Genomic DNA, 21,116 nt, shown 5'->3' on the forward strand with positions numbered 1-21,116 from the left:
ACACACACACATACACACACACACACAGAGATCATGAAAGATCATACTTATTAATTCAAAAATCTGATTTAAAATAGATTTCTAAAATCTATGTATTCTAATGTGCCTTTTATTATTCTGCTTGCTCTTTTTAACTATACTATTTATGTCAGAATTTTTCTTAAAATGTGTAAAACTCTTGAAATTGTATTAGTATATATTGTTTGTAATTCTAGAAAGTTGTTAATTAAAGGTGTTATTTTTTGTACACATATGCAATCCTAAAGTTCAGATCATAACTGTCAGAGTAAAATGTCCATCTCAATAACTGAAAATATGAATAAGTAAAATCTGAAATATTTGGCAATAATTAGTGCAAATTAGGATGTAATTTTGTATTTCTATACCAATGTTTTCACACATACTTTTACAGTATAATTGTGCATTACATTTTTGCAATTAATGGTTAGAAGTTCAATAGGACTTATGACAGAGTAAATATATTTTCAGAACATGAAGATCTACAAAATATTCTGTATCTCAGTGGTGATTCCTGTTGAGTCAAAACTAGTCAATTTGATTAATGTTGACAAAATTTGTGATGCAGAGTCTGTGCCTTAAAATATATAGATGTTATTGCACACAAATATCTATATATATAATAGTACTACATTTAATTGAATTAGATAGGTCTACATGCATATGAACCACTTAATTTCTATATAGCCTCAGTGGCTTCATCTTCCCACATGATTTAAGTATCACACATTATTTTCAAGTGATTAAATCAAAACAGGAAAAGTGGCTAAATCACAATGCACTGAATTACGCTGTAATTAGAACAAATCAGCTATTAATTTATAGCTTCTTACCTTCGTGTTTATAAGTCATTTCCTGGCAGCCAGAAAAATATAGGCACACCAGAGCACACAGACAGATAAAAAAAGAGAAATATAAGACAAGAAGTATGTACTCCATTGCGCTGGTCTGAAGAGTGAACAGTTTCAGTTGTAATCATAAACACAGCCCATTTACTAAAGCTTACAAAGCGGAAATTAGTCTTCAGAGTCTCACAGTTTCAGTTACGGGCAATTTTGTTGATTTCAAAGCAATGACTCCAATTTTTATTTTATCATTGTAATTCCATTCTAGAGAAAAAAGCCTTTCCAGGGTTTCATGGTTTTTTGTCATATATTTCAAAAAACTGAAAAAAGCCCTGAACTACAGTGAATTCTAAGCAGAAAAGAGACCTTTAAAATATTCTCATTACTTCAAGGAATCTGATGTCACATGCAATTATTAAGAAATTTCTATCAGCTCCGGCTGCTCTTTCTCACCGAAGAAAATCTAGGAGGTTGAGTGTGTGTGGTGATTATATTTCTTCTCTGGGTACCCTGCACTCAGATGTTATAAAGCTCCACCCCACGGTGCTCCTCTTTACCTCTTAGAGACTTGAGCTGGTTGCCAGCAATGTTCTAGAGATTCATACATCCCCTGACAATTAGAAGACTGCTCAGCAAAAGCTACAGTAGCAACAGTAACCTGGTGCAATCCGAGCTTTAGAAACGAGCAGAAGAAATATAGCTGGGAAAAACTGATAAGACTTTGGCATTTCCAAAAGCGTGCCAGCTGAACTAAAACTACTCTCACTCTCACTCTCTCTGAAGTCTAACTGGACCAGGCAAGTACACCATTTTTCCTATCAGATGTCTTAAGTACCACAATATGAATTTACAAAAAGAAAAGGAGGACTTGTGGCACCTTAGAGACTAACAAATTTATTTGCGCATAAGCTTTCGTGAGCTACAGCTCACTTCATCGGATATGTACTTTGTTCTAGCTAACAAGCAAAGCTGACTGCAGGCTATCAACATTAAAAAACAAACATGGAGGAGTTGTTGCTTCCGCACAACCTTTGCATGCTGAGAATTATGGAAGACAGATCTTAAAAGGTACCATCTCAGGGAAAAAGAACAATTGTTTGGATGCAGTACCTTCCCACTCACGAACATATCCATCACCTATTTATTAATTAACAGGTTACAAAATTAAATCTTCACTGCACAGCAATCCTTCCAACCAATCTAGAAAAGTTACATGTTTTCAGTATTCTGGAGTCAGCACTAATCCATAAATGGTTAATTTAATCTCCCCAGTCCTTGTATTTAACAAAGCTCTTTTTGCCCTTGGTCAGGGATCTACTGATAGCGGCACAACTGAAGGTGCGTGGGAGCCTGGTGCTTCACTCCACCTCCGGCTCCACCTCCAACGTCCTAACCAGTGAAATGACCATCTGCTTCAGGCTCATTCATCTGGGTCACTATTCCCTTAGAAAAAGGAAAAAGAGGACTTGTGGAACCTTAGAGACTAACAAATATATTTGAGCATAAGCTCTAGTGAGCTAAAGCTCACTCTACTTACAGTGCTCAGGTGGCCCCTCTCTTAGATCTTTACCCTGGACGTTCTTTTGGCTTCTCTAACTACTTCTTCCTACATCTTCCCCTGGTCCCTTTCATATAATACCTTTCCACGGAAGCCCCTCACAGGTTCTGTTCCAAGTCCTCTGGCCTGAGCACTCTTGAGAGCCTCTTATGAAGCCTTTCTTTGCCCCGGTCTTTCTCAGACAGAAACAAAGCCAGCCCCTTTTGTGGCAGATACCTCTTCCCAGCTTACATGCATCCGAACCTATTCACGTGGCCCTTCTCAGTAAGGTGCTCCCTCTAGTCAGGTGCTTCACTTGAGGTCTCCCCATTTCCCTTGTTCAGGGAAAGCAAGACACAGAAGGAAGAAGGTCCACATTCCCTCATAGGCTGTAGGTGATAATACTGAATGATTCTCAGAAGAGCCAGGCACAAATACTTCATTTTCCCCAAGATAAATCTTAGTAAATTTCCACCAGTGTCAGCCCTCCCTAATCAACACAGCCATCCTGATCATTACTTCTACTATTGTACACCTATGTCATCATAGTCAGCTATGGATACAAATATCCAGCCCATCTGACAGACAAAGCCACAAACTAATTTCCACCAGTACTGAACACTTTCTGGGTTTCCACATTTACACTGTTCTAAACAACATCTTTGCTTTTATTTTCAGTGAACAGTGCTTGAAATCTGAGTAAGCTATGAACAGATTAAAGCGTCAGATGCTGTTCTGTCGATATTGACTTTTTTTTAGGCCCCATTCTGAGACAAAATTGATTTTATCAGGGTGTTTGTGTCTGACTTGTTGAGCTTGGGTCTGGAAGGCAATTTCAAATCAATCCAGTCTGCCTATGTTTATCTCAGTTTTGCTTATTTTTCTAAACTGTTGAAATAAAAGTTTTGTGCGAGGTTCATCTTGCTTGCTTTGCTGTTGAGCTGATTTCTGTTAATCTTGCTGGGCTTGACTATCTAGTTACCAATTCTAAAACATTCCAGATTTCTTGTCCTTGAAACCTGGGAATTGAGACAAAAGCATAGGCTGACAGCCAGTTACTGTCCTCAGCTGTATGCATAAAACACTCATTAAATTAATTTACTTCAGGACAAAGTTTTGGCTCTTAGTGAATTTCACAGGCAGCTTGTCATAGAGCTACATCAGATCTTTGAGACACAGCTACCTTAAGTGGTAGTTGAGCTACTATGGTTCCCATTGACAGTGAGAGTTCTACTCAAGATACAACAACACAAGGAAAAACCATGGCAAATCTAATGTGTCTTTAAAAATCCGTTTAATCTAATCTGGGATGACAGACACTAAAATACATTAACCATAATTGTACGGTGGTTTCTCTCCATCACTATAGGGCAGAAAAATAAGTTTGTTTGGGTGCCTTAACTGCATTTCCAGAATTTGAGATGTTTGGATTACTTTTAGGGTTAATCCTAACTCTGAATTTCCTGAAATTATAATGCTTTTTTCTGTAATAATTACAACATCTCTGTATTACATTTTCCCTATATACTTTCAACCTTAACTCTATCAATGTTGGGTTTTTTTCTCTAGGAATTTAAGGGAGTGGAACAAAAATTATATACAAATGTAGAGCTTGACCCTGCATCCTTCAATCAAATAATTGTATACAGAACATGGAAGATACAGTCTTCTGATATTACATAGCTTCCTTCTAGTCAACTTCACCCTTCATTACTTGAAGTCTGTCAGACAAAAGTAACCTAATCAAACACATCACAGGAGGCCTAGATTCTAAAAACTAGTCTGTGATCTAACCATAAATGATTAATTTGAAGTACATGATCTCCCACTAGCAACAGAAATGTGCAAACATTTACAAGGAAGTATTTACATTTTAAAAGCATAAATCAATGTTGCAATGCCACTTGTAGCTGCATGCATGAAAAATAACCTACAGGTTATATGACAAAATGGGCAGTTAGAACATTTGCAAACCTATTCTTGAGGACTTGAAGGCTTCAAACCCTTAGGGCCTTTGGAGGTTCATTCTTTTATTTATGGGTTTTAAGTCAAGCTGGTGAAATTTTGTTCAATTTTTTTTTAAAAGAAAAAGTGGACAATTTTTCAAAACCAAAAATGTTCACCCAAACTACTTGCTTATTTTGAAATTTTCCACTTTTTCAAATGAGAAAACAAAAAACGTTGATTTTCAGTTATTAATTTCCTCCAATTTTTCCCTTTTCTCTCCATTTTTCAGTGGCAAAATGGAAAAAGGAACAAAGAGCGGGAAGGGGGTAGGGGGAAGGAGACAAAGCAGGAAAAACAAAAAACATTTATATTTTTGCTTTTCCCGCACTTCAAAAAAATCAGAAAATTTAACTATTTACCAAAAAGCACACTTACTACTTTTTGACCAGCTCTACAGTGAGCTGAACAAGCATCTTCTCTCTCTTCCTTGGTTTATCCTCTCTCATGATATCTGCCTCCTTCCACGTACCTGTTCCTTCAATCCCCAGAATTCCTTCCCACACAAGAAGCACGAAGGAGCCAGCATCTCCCCCTCTAAAATCAGGTTGAGAATTTCCTGCTTCCCCAACCTAGTTCCCAGGAGCAGGGCTCACTTCACCCTTTTGTTTAGCTGGCTTTTCTTTGCGTCTCTATCTAGTGCAGCATGCCACACATCTCCCGGTGCCCCCTGGCCTGCAAACTGGCAGGACAGTCAGAATTTATCATGGAAGACCAAACTTGGCCCATTCCCTCACCAACTACAAACCTTGCCTTCCCCTCTCCTGCCACATTATCCCATGTGGACCCCCTAGGTACCACAGATACTGGCCACTCATCCAGGTGTTTAATACTTTAGGTGCAGAAAGTGTCCTAAGGGTTAAAATGTACTAAGTATGGGCAATGGAGCTAAATGCTGTTACTTCTCCTTGAACAACTTTCCTCCTCTTTTCACTACAGTACTCTGGTATTTACAATTCGACCTCTGATTTGCGTAGATAGCATGAAATAATATTCTGAATTGCATGTCTGTTAGTAGTTGTACCATTCTCCCTCATGAAGAGGGGATGGAGCTGTAATCATAGCTATTGCTTGATACTTTATGTTTCCTCCTGCTATAGTTTTCAGAGTAACAGCTGTGTTAGTCTGTATTCGCAAAAAGAATAGCTCACGAAAGCTTATGCTCAAATAAATTGGTTAGTCTCTAAGGTGCCACAAGTACTCCTTTTCTTCCTGATATAGTTGTTATATTCCTACTAAAACAATAGAGAAACCCCACTGATTTCTGTGCTCACTTAAGGCTCTGTATGGTGGGGCACAGAAAATGAGAAAGCAGAATACTGAATAATTCCATCTTTTTCAGAACACCAACTCAGAATTGGAAGACACATTAGTCAGCAGCCATTTACAAATGTTAATCAGCAAGACAATCGAAATGCTCCCAAATACCGATTTAAACATCCATAGTTGAGGCCCTTTTCTTTAGCACACACTGACTGGAGAGCAATTTTAAAAACACAAGCAGGAGGCGGGGATATTGGAATACTGTAGGTCAAGACATTTGTCTTCACTAGGTTTTCTAGTAATATTACACCTTCCCAAATCAGAGTTTATTCAGCTCTCTTTTTCCACTCTAAAACATCAGCAAGGACAAGACATAGTGGTTTATCTTATTTTGGCAAAAATATATTTTCAGGGACAATCATGTATAGCTACTGACAGTTATGGTCACAAAACAAGTGGTATAGTGTATAATGGGAATGCCATTCAGGATTTTGATGTCTTTACTGGACTGGACTTTTCTAAATTGTCATCCCATTCATGGGAAAAACAAGGAGTAGACACAAAAAATTCTTTGGCAACTGTGGGAAAAGTTTATTTAAAAGGTTGAGATTGATAGGCTTTTGATGTGATAGGCAATGACCACTCAAATTGAAACTGATAATTTTTTTTTAAAATTATGAACTGTGAATATGTTGCATTTCGGGGGAAACTTTCAAAATCAGCAGCTGGGAAAGGTCTGGCCAAGCATGCCCCATTAGGAGCTAATTTAAATAGTAATGTAAAAACATCTTTTAGGAAGTGAATACAATGTTAAGAAACTACATAAATGATCATCATCATGTTCCCATTATGCCTCAGGCATTTAGGGCAGCGATGAAGCTCCTCCATTGCTGTCTGTTTCTGGCAAGCCTTTCAATGATTCTCCATCTGTGCCCCAGGTTTTTCAGCTCGGCTTCCACAACTCTTTGTCATGTTGTTTTCAGGCGGCCTCATTTTTGCTTGCCTTCAGGTGTCCATCTTATTGCTACTCTGGTGATGGAATCAGTTTCCATCCAAAGCACATGGCCAATCCATCTCCAGAGTTTCCTGGTTGGAAGCTGGTGCTCATATCCTCTTGGCTGCACTGTGTCAACGGATCTTGGTTTGAGATAGGTCTACGCCAAAAGATACAGAGGATTTTTGTGAGGCAGTTTGTATGGAATGAAGACATTTTGGACACGTCATACTTTCTTATTCCCCAGCATTCTGCACTACAAAGTAATGTTGAAAGTACACAGCTCTGATAAATCTTGAGTTTGGTTTTGGTGTTGTATTTTGATGATTTCCAGACTGTAATTTAAGCTCCTGAAGGTGTTTCTGGCTTTACTGATTTTGTTCCGGATGTCCTGGCTGATGGTGCTGCCCAAGTATGTGAATGTTTCTACATTGGTGAGAACATAATCCTCTATCTGTACTGGTGATGGTGAGGCAACATTAAAGGTCATGATATAAGTCTAATTGCGGTTGATTTTCAGTAAAATTTGCTGGCTGAATGCGTGGAGTCTGAATGCGCTGAATGAGTTGTTTTTTCTTGTATACGGTGTTGGGTATGTGCTAGGACAGTGAGATCATCTGCAAAGTCCACGTCTTTAAGGGATAGAAGGGTGTCCATTTAATGCCTCTTGTCATGTCTTCTGTTGTACGCTGCATTACCCAGTCGATGGCAATGCTGAAGAGGATTGCAGACATGACACACCCCTGACATACTCCTGTTTTGACTTCAAAACTGAGGTCACTGTGATCAACACTGAATGTAAAGTTGAAATAGAAGCTTTTGGTGATGTTGATTATACAGAGAGGGATTCCATATGCCTGCAGAACGTGCCATAGGCTGGTCCTGTGAATGCTATCAAAAGGCTTCTCAAAAGTCTATGAAGTTTATGTAGAGTTGTGGTTGCCATTCTAAGCATTGCTCTGTTATGTTTCGTAGAGTGAAGATCTGGTCTGTGGATCCACACCCTTTCCGAAAACCAGCTTGCTCTTTTCTGAAAATGTTATCAACTGCCTCTGATATACGCTGGACTATGATCTTACACAATACTTTGCTTGGCACGGATAAAAGGGTGATACTATGCCAATTATTACAATCTCTGAGAGTTCAGTTCCTTTCTTTGGTATCTTCACTATAACGCCATTGGTCCACTCATTTGACACTTTTTCCCTTTCCCAGACTGAGGTAAATAGAGGTGCCAGGATAGATGCTGCTAACTGAGGATTTACCTTGGACAATTCTGCATTCAAGTTATCCTTGCCAGGAGATCTCCCATTTTTTAAGGATTTGATGGCTTGAATGATCTCTTCCCTTAGTTGGGGTGTCTGTGCTGATATCAAGATCATCTTCTGCCTCCTGGATGTTTGCTTCCTCTTTAGGTGGCTCCCTGTTCAGCGATTCTTTGAAATGCTCTGTCCAGCGCATTTCTTGTTCTTTTTCTGTTGTTAGTAAAGGCCTTGTTTGTCTCTGATGAGAGTGTTTGTTGATGTCCGCCATTTACCACTGATAAGCCGCGTCATTTTGTAGATGGTTCCTTGTTCATCATGAGCAGCTGCATCCTCTGCTTGTGTTGCCAGATTATCAATATACTGTTGTTTGTCCACTCTCACAAGGCATTTGACCTCCTGGTGTGCCTTGCTATACTGCTCGCAGTATTTGTCCTTTAGCTTCTGGGATTTTGTATCAAACTTTTTTCTTCAGGGCTCGTCTGGTTTCTATGGCATCCCATGTTCTGGGTATAATCCACTTCTTCCTTCTTTTCTGCCTGTAGCCTAGACAGGCTTCACTGCTCTGTTTATAAATTGCTGTTACTTTGTCCCACTTCTTGTTGATCTCCTCATCTGCATTTCTCTCCTCTTCATATAGGTCTGCAAGTGCCTGAAACCTGTTCTTTAACTGCAGAATGAAGGCTTTCTGTATTTCAGGGGACTTTAGCTTGTCACTGTCATAACGTCTATGTCCCTTGTTTGGTGGGCCCACACTTCTCAGTTTTAGCTTGATGGAGGCTGTCACAAGGTGGCGGTCACTGCCAACATCGGCTCCCCTTCTCACTTTTACATCTGTCAGTGAGCACTGCCATTTGCCATTGATCATCATATGATCAAACTGGTTCTTACCTCTGCCATTTGGAGAACACCATGTCAGCTTATGAATTTCAAGATGTTGAAATAGGGTTCCGCCGATGACTAAGTCGTTTATATTGCAGAAATCAACAAGCCTTTCTCCATTTTCATTCATGGTGCCACACTCATGTCTTCCCATTGCTCTGTTTGTGTTGACCTTATTGACCTTGGCATTCAGGTCTCCCATGACGATAGTTAGGTTGTGGCATGGTATTCTCTCTAACTCTGCCTGTAATGTAAGGTGGAATTTGTCCTTTATTTCTTCATCACTGCCATTTGTCAGAGCATAGCACTGAATCAGGGTGATATTATTGTGTTTCCCTTTCAGTCTGGCTCTCATAAGTCTCCTGATGACAGTCTTCCATTCAAGCAGAGAATGTTCCACTTCCTTCTTCAAAAGGATGGCAACACCCTCATGGTGTTGTCCATCACCCCTTCAAGAATATAGCAAAGGTTTTCCCAAGGCTGTTGTTAATCTTCCTGTCCTGTCCATCTGCTTTTGCCGACACCCAGGATGTGTAAGATATAGTGTCTCATCTCTGCTGTGACCTGAGCTAGCTTCCCTGTTTCATGCATTGTCTGTACGTTCCAAAAACCAAGTTTGGTTTTTGTCTTGTCCCGCGGCGGCAGGGAGTGGCGGGGGGTCCCACCTGCCGCCCGTGGTGGCCAGGATCTGCAGGGGGGCTGCCGCTGTCTGGGGCAGTACCCCCGCAGCTCCCTGCCTCTGCGGGTCTTTGAAAGTCACGGATTCTGTGACTTCCGTGACTAAAGCGCAGCCTTAACTATAAAGCAAGTGTTATTTCAATGTACAGCAGAACCGCACTAATTCCCACTTCTGCTAACCCACAAATGTGTGGCATGTATATACACATGCGCGCGTGTGTTAGCAACGAGCTTTTCAGGAAAGATTTGTCAACTTGGTGTTGAGCACTTCAGTCTTCATGCCAGTGGCTTTCTTTTGGCTTTCATCACTGGCAGTCAGACGGGTCATTGATTCCTGAAGGCCATCACACACAGTAATGGTCGATTTCTCCATCACTGATTCCGTAACATATTTTGTTTTTTTATGGGACAGGTTTGTTAGCCCTGTGCCTAACCCCCAACCTGGAGGACCAGGGTGTGTGTTTTGTCTGACTCCTCCCACACAGACCATTCTAACATGTTTGTACCTACCAGGAGCAAAAAGATCATGCAGACACAGACTCTGGGGATCGTTAGAGCACACAAGCTGTCATGCCACCACAAGGCATGGACATGAGAGGACATAAAATTACATAAAATTGATTCGTAATCACTCAATGTCCAAGTGAAACTGTTCAAAATAATAAAAAGAAAAATCTTACCGTAATCGCTGCAAAAGTCAGTCGACAACTGTGCTATGACATGGTCAGAACAAACGTAGAACAACAGAGTTTTTGTTGGAATAATGAGGGCTAAGCCACACCAAACCTCATTTGCTTTCTGAGTCAAATTGCTCCAAATCTGATTTTGACTAGCCAGAGTAAACAGATGGCAGCACCCACAATATACTAGGCACATTCCAGATAGAGAAATAGGCATTAGAGAAGGCGCTCACAGCCAGAGAGAGGGCAGGGAAAGGGTGCCATGTATAAGAAAAGTGGCCAAGTGGTTTTATTATGTTTCGTTAATACACGATTATAGTAACACAGGATTTTTCCAATAATTAAAGTATTGTAGAAACTAGCACCCCACCTCTTTCCTTCATTACTGATATTACTAGTGTCACATAATATGGCTATCACCATCTCATTAAAAGGAAATGAAAGCAGTAAACTACTTTTAATAAAAACAAGTATTTTATAATCCCAAAGACTACAGTTTAAAACAGTGTTAGGACTCTTTATTGTACAATGCTGAACATATGATCAGATACAGAAATATTAATTTTATTTTTAAAGGGCCCCACTTTTATCTCTGCCACAGATGAACTTCCAGGGTTATGCCTAGCCTGAATGATACAGATCTGCTATAACCTCACCCTATATCACACTTCTGCAAGGCTTATGGATTTCTTTGAAACTATTCTCTCTGTATAAAACAAATGCAATATTACGAACACTGTTTAAAAATATTTCTAGTGAGACACAGAACCAAAAATATATCCGAAGTCGTTCTTTCAGAACCTATACACTATAAAAGAGAAAGTAATAAAAAAGCACCACCATGAGGACATAAGGAGTATGCCATCAAGAACACACTATAAATAAGGCTAAGATTTTGTCATGGATATTTTTAGTAAAAGTCACAGACAGGTCATGGGCAATAATTAAAAATTCATGCAAGCCCGTGACCTGTCCCTGACTTTTACTAAAACTATCCATGACAAAATGGGAAGCCTGGGCATCTGCCAGTGGGCTGGGAGTCCAGGGACCCCCATCACCCGTGGGGGCTCAGAGCTCCAGGAACCCCCTTGCCACCCACGGCGGCTGGGAGTGGTGGGGGTCCCACCTGCCGCCCGTGGTGGCCAGGATCTGCAGGGGGGCTGCCGCTGTCTGGGGCAGTACCCCCGCAGCTCCCTGCCTCTGCGCGTCTTTGAAAGACACGGATTCTGTGACTTCCGTGACTAAAGCGCAGCCTTAACTATAAAGCAAGTGTTATTTCAATGTACAGCAGAACCACACTAATTCCCACTTCTGCTAACCCACAAATGTGTGGCATGTATATACACATGCGCGCGTGCGTTAGCAACTAGCTTTTCAGGGAAGATTTTATAGTAGACTTCATAACTTAAAATATATATATATAAAAAACTTAAAAATATATATTACTACGATACAACTACCATTAGACTTTGAACGTATACACTAAAACAAAATCTACCATTGTCTAAATAAATGAATACATGTTTTGTTCTTTCATTTTTGCATTCCATATTGCACTCCAGTTCAAATTAGCTATGCTCCATTTTACTACTTATATATCAAATACTGTTCAAGTTAAATTTCTAAAGATATAGAGGGCTAAATTTTCAAATGTGACTAATAATTTGGGGCATCCAACTTGTGATACCTTCAAAGGGCCTGATTTTTAGGAAGTGCTAAGCACCAGCCCGCAGAAAAATCAGATCCCTTTTAAAGCTGCCTGAAGTCACATTTGAAAATTCAGGCCATGGTGGCTACAAACTATTTAGATTTTCCTTTAAGGGGTAGTGTGTGTGTGTGTGTGTGTGTGAATGTGCGAGAGAGGGAGAGAGAGAGAAAAAAAAAACTTTGGCTAGGAACATGCACTTAGGGAGTGTTAATTATCATTAGTTAGAAATAATGGGTAAAATCATTCAATGGAGTTTTACCATTGACTTAAATGGAGCCCATATTTCGCCCAAAAAGTTTGTATGACATTTGCAAGACACAAAATAGCTGGTACACCAGACTCTCACCTTTGGAGGTTTCAAACTTTTCCTTTTTGGTTTTTTAGGGCGTAACAAGCGTTCTCTTTCCTAGAGTAAAAGAGATGATTTTACTTCTTTAACACGTATTTAGATTACACGTGACAAAAGGAAACATCATTAAATGTTTTCTTAAAGCATGAGGCAACGTTACAAACAGCATAAATACTTCTTGAAATATTTAAACAAGAACATTGCCTTGAATGTTTTTCCCTTGAAGCTCAAGAACATTCAGCAATATACTCCACAGGTTTATCTTGAAATTGGCAGGCAAAGGTTTGTAAAATACGGGGCACAGGTTTCTGACCGTTCTTTTTTCTCTGAATATTCTGGAAATATAGCAACACCCATCGAGAGGCAAGAATGTGCCCTGCCCTTCTCAGCCTTACGATCAATAGCAAAGACTAGCTCAGTTTTATTAGTCCTAAATCAGTCGGTCACATACATTCTGACACAGAACCACGTATATGAAGATATTTTTTGTTTGCGGCTGCTTTTAATAAATAAATAAATAAATAAATAAATAAGGGAACATACGATGTAGGTTACTCAGCCTCCCAAGGGCAGGGGTGCTAAGAAGGTAAGGCACTGACTATTCACGCTTACAGGACTCAGCTCTGAATACAAATTAGGAAGCTCAAGCACAAGTGTGTTGGTATCTGATCCCAGTTACCTTGTGCCTTTCTTTTAGCATCCACTTTGAAGAAAATTGTAACAAATCTATGTTGTAAAATAAGAAGGTCACAAATATACCTAGGACTTTTAGATCTTGCGATCATTCAGCCAAAGAATACTGACTTAACCTTCAGAGGGGGTAGCAGGAGAAGGTAACAGTCGGTAGAAAGAGACAAGAAGAGGGAGGGAAGGAAAAGATAACGTGTAGGTCCTCCCTCCAAACTTTTTTTTAATCCTCTTTTACTCTGCTAACTCCCCCCTCCCTTTACCCTAATTCTATTATCCTTTCCAGCTTTACTCTGACCTACCAATTTCTGTGTCCTTCCCTGCGATTCTTCCAGTTTTAAAAGGATTACAGTGATTTTAGGTTTCTAACTCTAATTGCTGCTAGAGCAGCTGTCTCTCATCTGCCGATATTGAACTATATCCCGCTGGAATACTCAAGTCAGAGCTTCTTTTTAGTAATTCAATCCAGAAAGTGGAAGAATAGTAAACTACCAATGCTTGCTTTGAAATGGTGAAGTAATCCATAATCCATCTCTGCCAGCACACTGCTCCAGAGGAGAAAATTTGGGAATGTGCACAGTAATTCAGAATAATGATGGTAACTTAAATGGCACCTTCAAAGAATTTTACAAACTTTTATGGGAACCCCTTCATGTTCACCTAAATGCGCCAGCTTCTGCGGTGAAATGCAGCAAGTGTTTCATGTTGCACAGCAACACAACAGTTTAGAGTCGGAACTGAAAAATACATCTGATGGAATTTTCGGTGCAGTCACCCACATCAGAATCTGGCCAAGACACAAGATGTTACCTGCGTCCTGTCCTGCATACAGTATTGTAGGCACCTTGACCATGAGAGGTCAAGATCTCTGTTTCATGTCTTACTTCCTCAATACCACTAATGATCACTAATGATGCAATGAAGAGCGCCACTTGCTGATTCTTCAACATCATTTTCTGCAGTACCTTACAAATCAACTTTTCAGGTATTCACCAGGCAAGTCTGAGTTATGAGATCACCACTTGGTATGGCTGCAGTAAGACCACTGATGCTCTACGGAAACTCAAATTTACTACAAAGGGAATAACCAAAGTGCTGAAGAACTATTTTTCATGTCATTACACTGCCAGTTTTAACTCTACTCAATCCAAATTAACTTGAATATTGCTCTCAGATGATAGGTTTGAATGTAGGTTTATGCATGTGTGTGTACTGATCATGTTTAGTATTACCACTGTGAGATCATCAATAACATGCTGCTGCTCTATGACTTGCAGTCTCAGGAATTCCATTTCTTGTTCCTCTCGTGTGCTACTGAGATCATTCAAGGAAGTGTGTCTCTTCAAAGTTGGCTGTGTGGATAACTTTTCTTTCTGCAAAAATCAAGTTTATTATTAACACAACCAATTCTTAAATGTCTTCCTGCAGCACTAGGTAAAACCCTCACCTCTGATACACTGACGTGATGCTCCAGCACAACTAAAGCACAATATTTCCACCAAGCAAATATTTACACTTTAAACACATACAGAGTATATTCTGCATCTCACTTGGACATCTAAAACTAGGATGGAGAAAGCACTGGTGAATATACTCTAGAGAACAATCCTGAAGAGGGTCTTTACCATCTCTAGTTTATACAGGTCAAATTCAGCTCTGACATATACATCCAGGCAAAATCCCATGGTATGCCAAGGTGAATTTTAGCCCTCTATTTTATACCCTTTACACACTAAAGCCACAATGATCCTTATTCTTAATCAATTTTGTTTAATAAATGACAAAGCAAATAAAAATAAACACTCTGATTTTAGAATACTATCCACCACTAGCATATTGTATTTGACATTGACACTTTCACATGGCTTATGGCACATGGTTCTGACACACCAGTATTTATCTGAGTAAGAGCCACACATTTGTTTTCAACTCTAAGCTACTAAGAGCAGCTGCTCTTACAAAGTAACCTCTGATACGTACGAGACAGTTACTTACCATTTCTGCATTTTCCCTTGTGAGATTTTTAATTTTTTCTTCCATCCTCTGGATACACTGTAACATGTCCTCATTCTTTTTGGTCATCCTCTTGTTTTTCTCTACAAGGGGCTTCAGCTGACCTTCTGTCTCCCGAGAACGTTTCAGCTGCAAAGGGGGAGGAACCCCAAAATGTCAGTTAATCATAATCTGGGCTACGATGACCTGAAAGGAGGAGAAACACTTGGCTTTTCACTCCCCCTTTATTTCTCATTAATTTCATTCATTCATTCATTCATAAAGAATATTTTTCTGCTTACACACCACAGCTGAACTATACTGTATGCATCTAAAAACATATAGCCTTAGCTTGTTACCAAAGTGAAGCTAACACGGCAGTCAATGCAGGTTTGAGTGAAAAAAAAAAAAAAAGAAAAATATATCAATGGCAAGGATGCAGCACTCACTATTTAACACAACTGAAAATGCCCTCATTGCTAAGGCTGGTCTTTGCCATTATACCTCATATTTTGTTCTTGGGAAGCATACAGATTTCACGTGGTTTATAAAAGTGCTCTCTTGATAAACTGTAAATCTTATTATGCATGTGCTTCCAGTGAGTTATTAGCCCTTTTCCTAGAGAACAAAATATGATAGTTACCTTTCACGCATTTAAATATTCTTTATTAGAAATATACCACGCTCCCTTATTTTAAGGAAATTATACTAATGTGTAATTAGCACAACCAGGGAGTCAGCCAGAGGGCACAGATTCAATCTCAGGGTTCTGCTGACATTTTCAGCTGCTCAGTTTTGTTCCCCTGGTTTTATGATGTCAGACAATCATCTCAAGTAAATTACTGGCCTTTCCCCAATTTGTGGTATTCAGTATTTTACTATTTTTATCTCCATAATCCTTGGACTGTTCTGTTTCCCTACTTTTATCATCAAAAAGACTTTAATATGCACTGGGCTTTAACTGCAACTTCAGGAAGATAACATTTTTCTTAAAGATTTGTTTCTTTGTTTCATCTTGGGAAGGATATACGTTTTTCTCATAAGAATTCAAGTACAGCAGTTTACAAAGTGCCTCCTCATATAGCAAAGCCTGATTTACCTTTTTTAAAGACATATTGGTGATGCCTTCACTCCAGGCACCAGAAGAGTGTTTGTTTGAGTCATGCATGCCCCACATCCTACTTTAATTTAATAGGCCCCAAAGATTTCAGTCTGCAGTATTTTAGCATTTCTTAAGGGTATGAAGGAAGGTAAACAGCACATGCAGGGAAGCGATCCAGGTACTAAATAACCTTTTTCTCCCAGTAGCACACCAGATAAAAGAAGCAAAGTATTACTGAAAGAAAAAAAGTAAAGAAGAGCTAGAGCAAAACAATAAGATAGTCAAGAGCACAAAGGATATTCAGTATCCAAGAGTAATACTAGGACAATTACTTACAGCAAAACACCACCTTACCCAGGTCAGCCACACCTGCCCTTATGCTAATACAAATGAACCATTAAGGATCATGCAATATGATCCTAAAAAGTACTACAAGGGTGCTAGAACAATTTGTATAGTGGGGGTGCTGAGAGCCATTGAACCAAACTGTGAACCTGTAAATAACGGAAAACACTTCAAGCCAGGGGGTCTGGCAGCACCCCCAGTACTCCTAGTTCCAGCACCTATGAAAGAATATAGGAAATTATTTGAAGGGAAAAGCTATAGGAGAAGGGCATGATATTTCTCTCACTTACTCCAGTTTTTATAGTAGGGTAGTACCATTAATAGCATTAGTCCTGATTTGCACCCAGGCCAAAGTGTCTAGTTTCCTTAAGCAGCCTACTGATTATCCCAATTGAAGAAGCAGAAGACAAGGAATGCATCAGTGCTCTGCTCCAATATATATTCTTTTAGAATATGTATGATAAGAAATGGCTATTTACTGTAACTGTGGTTCTTCTAGAAGTAGGTGTGCATGTGTCCAGTGTGCCAGAGCCAGAGACTTTTGCCTAGCAGTACCAGTAGAGGGGCAGTGCTCGCACCTCATGGCTGTGGGCCCTCCTCTGGCTATATGAGGCACTGCCCCAATCCCCCCTCAGTTCCTTTGCACTGAAGTCCATGAGAGTAGACTCCGATACAGAGGGGACAGTGAGTGCGTCATGGAATACACATCTGCATCACATCTTAAAGAACCACAGTTACAGTAAGTAACCATTTCTTCTTCTTTGAGTAGATACAGAGATGTTTCCACTTAAGTGATTCACAAGCAGTACCCCAATCCAGGGGCTTGGAGTCTACTGGAACAGGGATTGCAGGACTGCCCTTACAAGGCCTGGGTCCACATCTCTCTGTAGCCACCCTTCAGTAACCATTCATCAAGATATGAGAAGATGTGGATTCTTTTCCTCCTGAGATACGCCAAGACCACCAACATGCATTTGGAGAAGACTGGGGAGGGGGGCAGAAGAGAGAACAAATGGGAGAACCATGAACTGAAAGTGGCATTCTACCACAAAACGAAGAAACTTCCTGTGACTCAGCAGAATTGCCACATGAAAGTAGGCACCTGAAGGTCCAGAGCAGTGAACCAGTCATTCTGAGACAGTGCTGGGAGGATAGCCAAAAGAGTGACCATGAGGAATCTCAGATACTTGATGAATTTGTTGAGGCCATGAAGGTCAAGAATGGGTTTCATCCTGCCCTTGGATTTTGGTATCAGGAAGTACTGGGAGAAGAAGCTGGGGCCCCAGTGTTCCTACAGGAGTTCCTCCATCACTTCCAATGCTAGCACAGAGCTGACCTGTTCGACAAGCAGTGTCTTGTGAGAGGGGTCCCTGAAGAGAGATGTGGTGGGTAGGTGGGAAGGGGTGCGGAGAGGAACTGGACTGGACTGCTAGGCTCCAGCTGTCGGAAGTAATCAAATCCCAAGCATTGTAAAAACAGGCCAGCCTGTTCCCAAAGGGATGGGGGGATAAAGAGGATGGAGAAATGACTGGACCAGTGCTCAAAATGGGTGCTTAGCAGTCCTGAGCCCGACTGCTTTCTCTTGGGGGATTTATCCCTCTTTGTAGAGTAGTCTCACTGTTTCAGGGGGAAACAGGCAGTATTGCTGCTGTGTCCCATAATGGCATCTTTGCACAGAAGGCATGTACACTCCCAAGGCCTCCAGGTAGCTATGGAATCCTTAAAGAAATGCAAAGTATCATCAGTCTTGTCCAAGAACAAGACCCAGTTGACAAAGGGCAAGTCTTCAATGGCTTGTGGGATGTCCAAAGTGAGTCCACAGATTTGAAACCAGGAAGCCCTCCTCATAGTTACCACTAGGGCCATCACCCTGGCCTGGGTGTCTGCAAAGTCAAGGGTGGACTTCAGGGTCATTTTGCTGCAAAGCAGCCTTCCACAACGAATGCCTGAAATTCCTCACGCTAGACGTCAGGGCAGGCAACTAGTCCTCAAATTTAGACATGTCTGACCAATTGAGGAAATTATACTTGGACAGCAAAGCTTGTTGATTCACAATCCTCATCTGAAGGGACAAGGAGGTATAGATCTTTCTGCCCAGAAAGTCCAACTGCTTGGAGTCCCTGTCTTTGGGGGTAGATTTGAACCTATCCTGCTTGGCCCTGTCATTTACAGCCATTGCAACCATGGAATTCGGGGCTGGGTGGAAATAGAACCCTTCAAATTCCTGCATAGGAACAAAAGAGTGCTTTTCCATGCACTTAACCACTGGTGGTACTGAGGCGGTGGACTCATGTCAGCTCAAGGAGTGCATCCTTAATCAGGAGGGTCACTCTCCCAGGGACAGCAGGCTGCTAAATGTCTAGCAATTTGAGTGTGTTCTCCTGAAGAAACTCCACGTGGATGCCAAGGGATGAGACTATGTGGCATAAAAGATCCTGGTACACTTTAAAGTCCTCTGGAATAGAAGGGGAGGGTGAATCAGGCAGCCTGGCACCATCCTGCAATAAAGATGAGGGTCTTGGCTGGGCCACAACTGGCTCTTGCTCCCAGGAAGAAGTACCCAGGAGGGAGGACTCTGGTGGCTCTGCAGGGAGGAAGACCACCAATGCTTGGGCTTGCAGCTGATCCTCAGTCACCCCCGTCAACCTTGGGTAACTTTGGCTTAGATCGGAACAAGGAGCAGGATCTTCGCAAGCAAGTAGTATCCCACTGAGTCCAAGACAACCACTGATATGGGTAGAACATTGGTGGCCAGTAGGGGCCAGGTCAGGATCCTCTGCCCAGCCATGGGGCACGTGCCAACCCTGGTCCATATTGATCCACTGGCCCTTGGAGCTTACCAGGTGATGCAAAGTGGGAAGATGATGACCCTGACTTGGATTCATAAGAACCCTGGGATCTTGGGGACAAGGGTGGAGTGATGCCCGAGGGAGCCAATAGGCAGTCCAATTCATCTGACGTCCAGAATGAGGCTGGAATTGGTGCCCCCCGATGAAGGAGGTACCGTTGGTACTGAGCATGCTGGTGCCACAGGCAGTGGCAGTCTTGGTGCAAACAGCGGTACCAAAGCATCCAAGAGTGTTGATGTCGAGGGTGGCGAATGCCACCGGGGGAGCCTCTGCGGCATCAAATGCAGCGGGGCTGCAGAGGGTCCTGGTGCCAAGGTCCCCCGTACCAATTCCAGGAGTGTCTGGACGCGGTGCCAACACACATGACTCTGCTTCCATTGCAGTCAATGAGAGTTTTACCATTAACTTTAATGAGAGCAGAGTTAGACCAACACTGAATGCTTTTGAAAATTGCACCCTAACTATGCAGGAAAATACATTTCTTAAATGCTCCTCATTTCCTTCCATTTCTAAGTTGCTCTCTCTCACCCACAATACCTCCACTTATTTCAGGAGTTTCCCTGGAGATTAGGCAATGGTAGATTTTTCCATTAGAAAAACAAGCTTTGTAGCTCTTAGCCAGTGTAAGTAGTTCACAAAACAATGGTGGCATTGTCAAGTTTCATTACTTCAAAGAGTAATACAGTAAATTAGTTACACAGATTACATACATGCCATGGTGCAGTATATTACCAAATGCTGCATGCAAGCTACCACTCATAATTTTATGCCCACTTTATGAGAGAACTATTTGTAGACAGTTCTGAAGAAGATGAAAAGGAGGAGCAATCATTTCAAAACCTTTTCCAAAGTTGAGTTTATTATGTTAAATTTCCTCCTCTTCGAAAAAAGAAAGTGACTTTCACATGGAACAACAGCCTGGAGGACAACAGATTTAGCTCTGAACCCTGCAAATGCTCCATCCTTATGCCCAAAAGAACCATTCAGAGAAAAGGAAAAGCACCCAGAAAATAGCATAATATTGCTCTCTCTCTACACCAGCAGTTTCAAAGTCCTGGCTGATTAGCTTCCATGGTGTTAGACACCTTAGAAATAGGAGACAGAAAAAAATATTCCTGGGAAAGACATGAGGAAGAAAGAAATGCTGAATTTGCAAGAAAATTATGTAATTATTTAATTATTTTTAATTATGTATTATTATTTAATTATTTAAACATCTTCACTTCAGCTGATGACCGGTACAGGAGTCATGTTTGGGTGTAAAGGGACACCGTTTCTTCCTGGAATATATACTTATTAAGTAAAACTAAAAAGCAATAAAGACAAAGGTTAATTTTTTTAAAATCAGTTCTTAAGGGACCTTGTAAGAATCAAACGAAAAAAAATAGCAAATATCTCAGTCAAGCTACTTGCAAAGAATGCATGTGATGAAAGGACATACAACAAGGGGACAAGAAATAAGGGAAAGTAAATCAACCAAATAGGAACATTTAAAAAAATCTTTACTTTCAGTGTGTTAGCAACAGAGACAAATAGTTAAACTCTGCCTGAACACACAACTTCTCTAAGTGCCATTAAAATATTGTCCTGCAAGTCATCAGCTGTGTTATTACTAATTATTTTACCAGTTCATTTCTTTCATCTGCTAAAAGGGTATTTCTGTCTTCCAGCTTCCGTATTACAGCATTCAGTTCAGCGATTTTTAGTTGAAATCTCCTTATGTCTCGTTCATCCATATGCTGTTCCTTTAAAAACATACAAACCAAAAAGGGATTTTTTTCCTTTCAAATATCATTTATTACACAGAAACATGTACTTAGATTATAGTAGGCAGACTTTGCATTCAGTGTATGCATACAGCATGGATACTGTAGAGAATATCTATAGGCATTTGTACCATTGACTGGAAAATATTTTTTAA

At 40.6% G+C, this 21,116-nt stretch overlaps 1 protein-coding gene across 20 annotated transcripts in view; it reads right to left on the reverse strand.

Moving 5' to 3' along the window:
* Positions 1-21,116, reverse strand: part of JAKMIP1 (janus kinase and microtubule interacting protein 1) — a 368,387-nt gene that overhangs the window by 185,748 nt on the left and 161,523 nt on the right. For all 20 annotated transcript variants that reach the window (XM_043544675.1, XM_043544679.1, XM_043544668.1 and 17 more), the window contains 4 exons: positions 20,821-20,940; positions 14,903-15,049; positions 14,140-14,280; positions 12,218-12,277 (listed from right to left, as the gene is read on the reverse strand). In XM_043544675.1, coding sequence (XP_043400610.1) covers positions 12,218-12,277; positions 14,140-14,280; positions 14,903-15,049; positions 20,821-20,940 — 468 coding nt within the window. The remainder of the gene's footprint in view (positions 1-12,217; positions 12,278-14,139; positions 14,281-14,902; positions 15,050-20,820; positions 20,941-21,116) is intronic.

This window comes from Chelonia mydas, chromosome 4 (assembly GCF_015237465.2).
Source record: "Chelonia mydas isolate rCheMyd1 chromosome 4, rCheMyd1.pri.v2, whole genome shotgun sequence".
Lineage (NCBI taxonomy): Eukaryota > Metazoa > Chordata > Testudines > Cheloniidae > Chelonia > Chelonia mydas.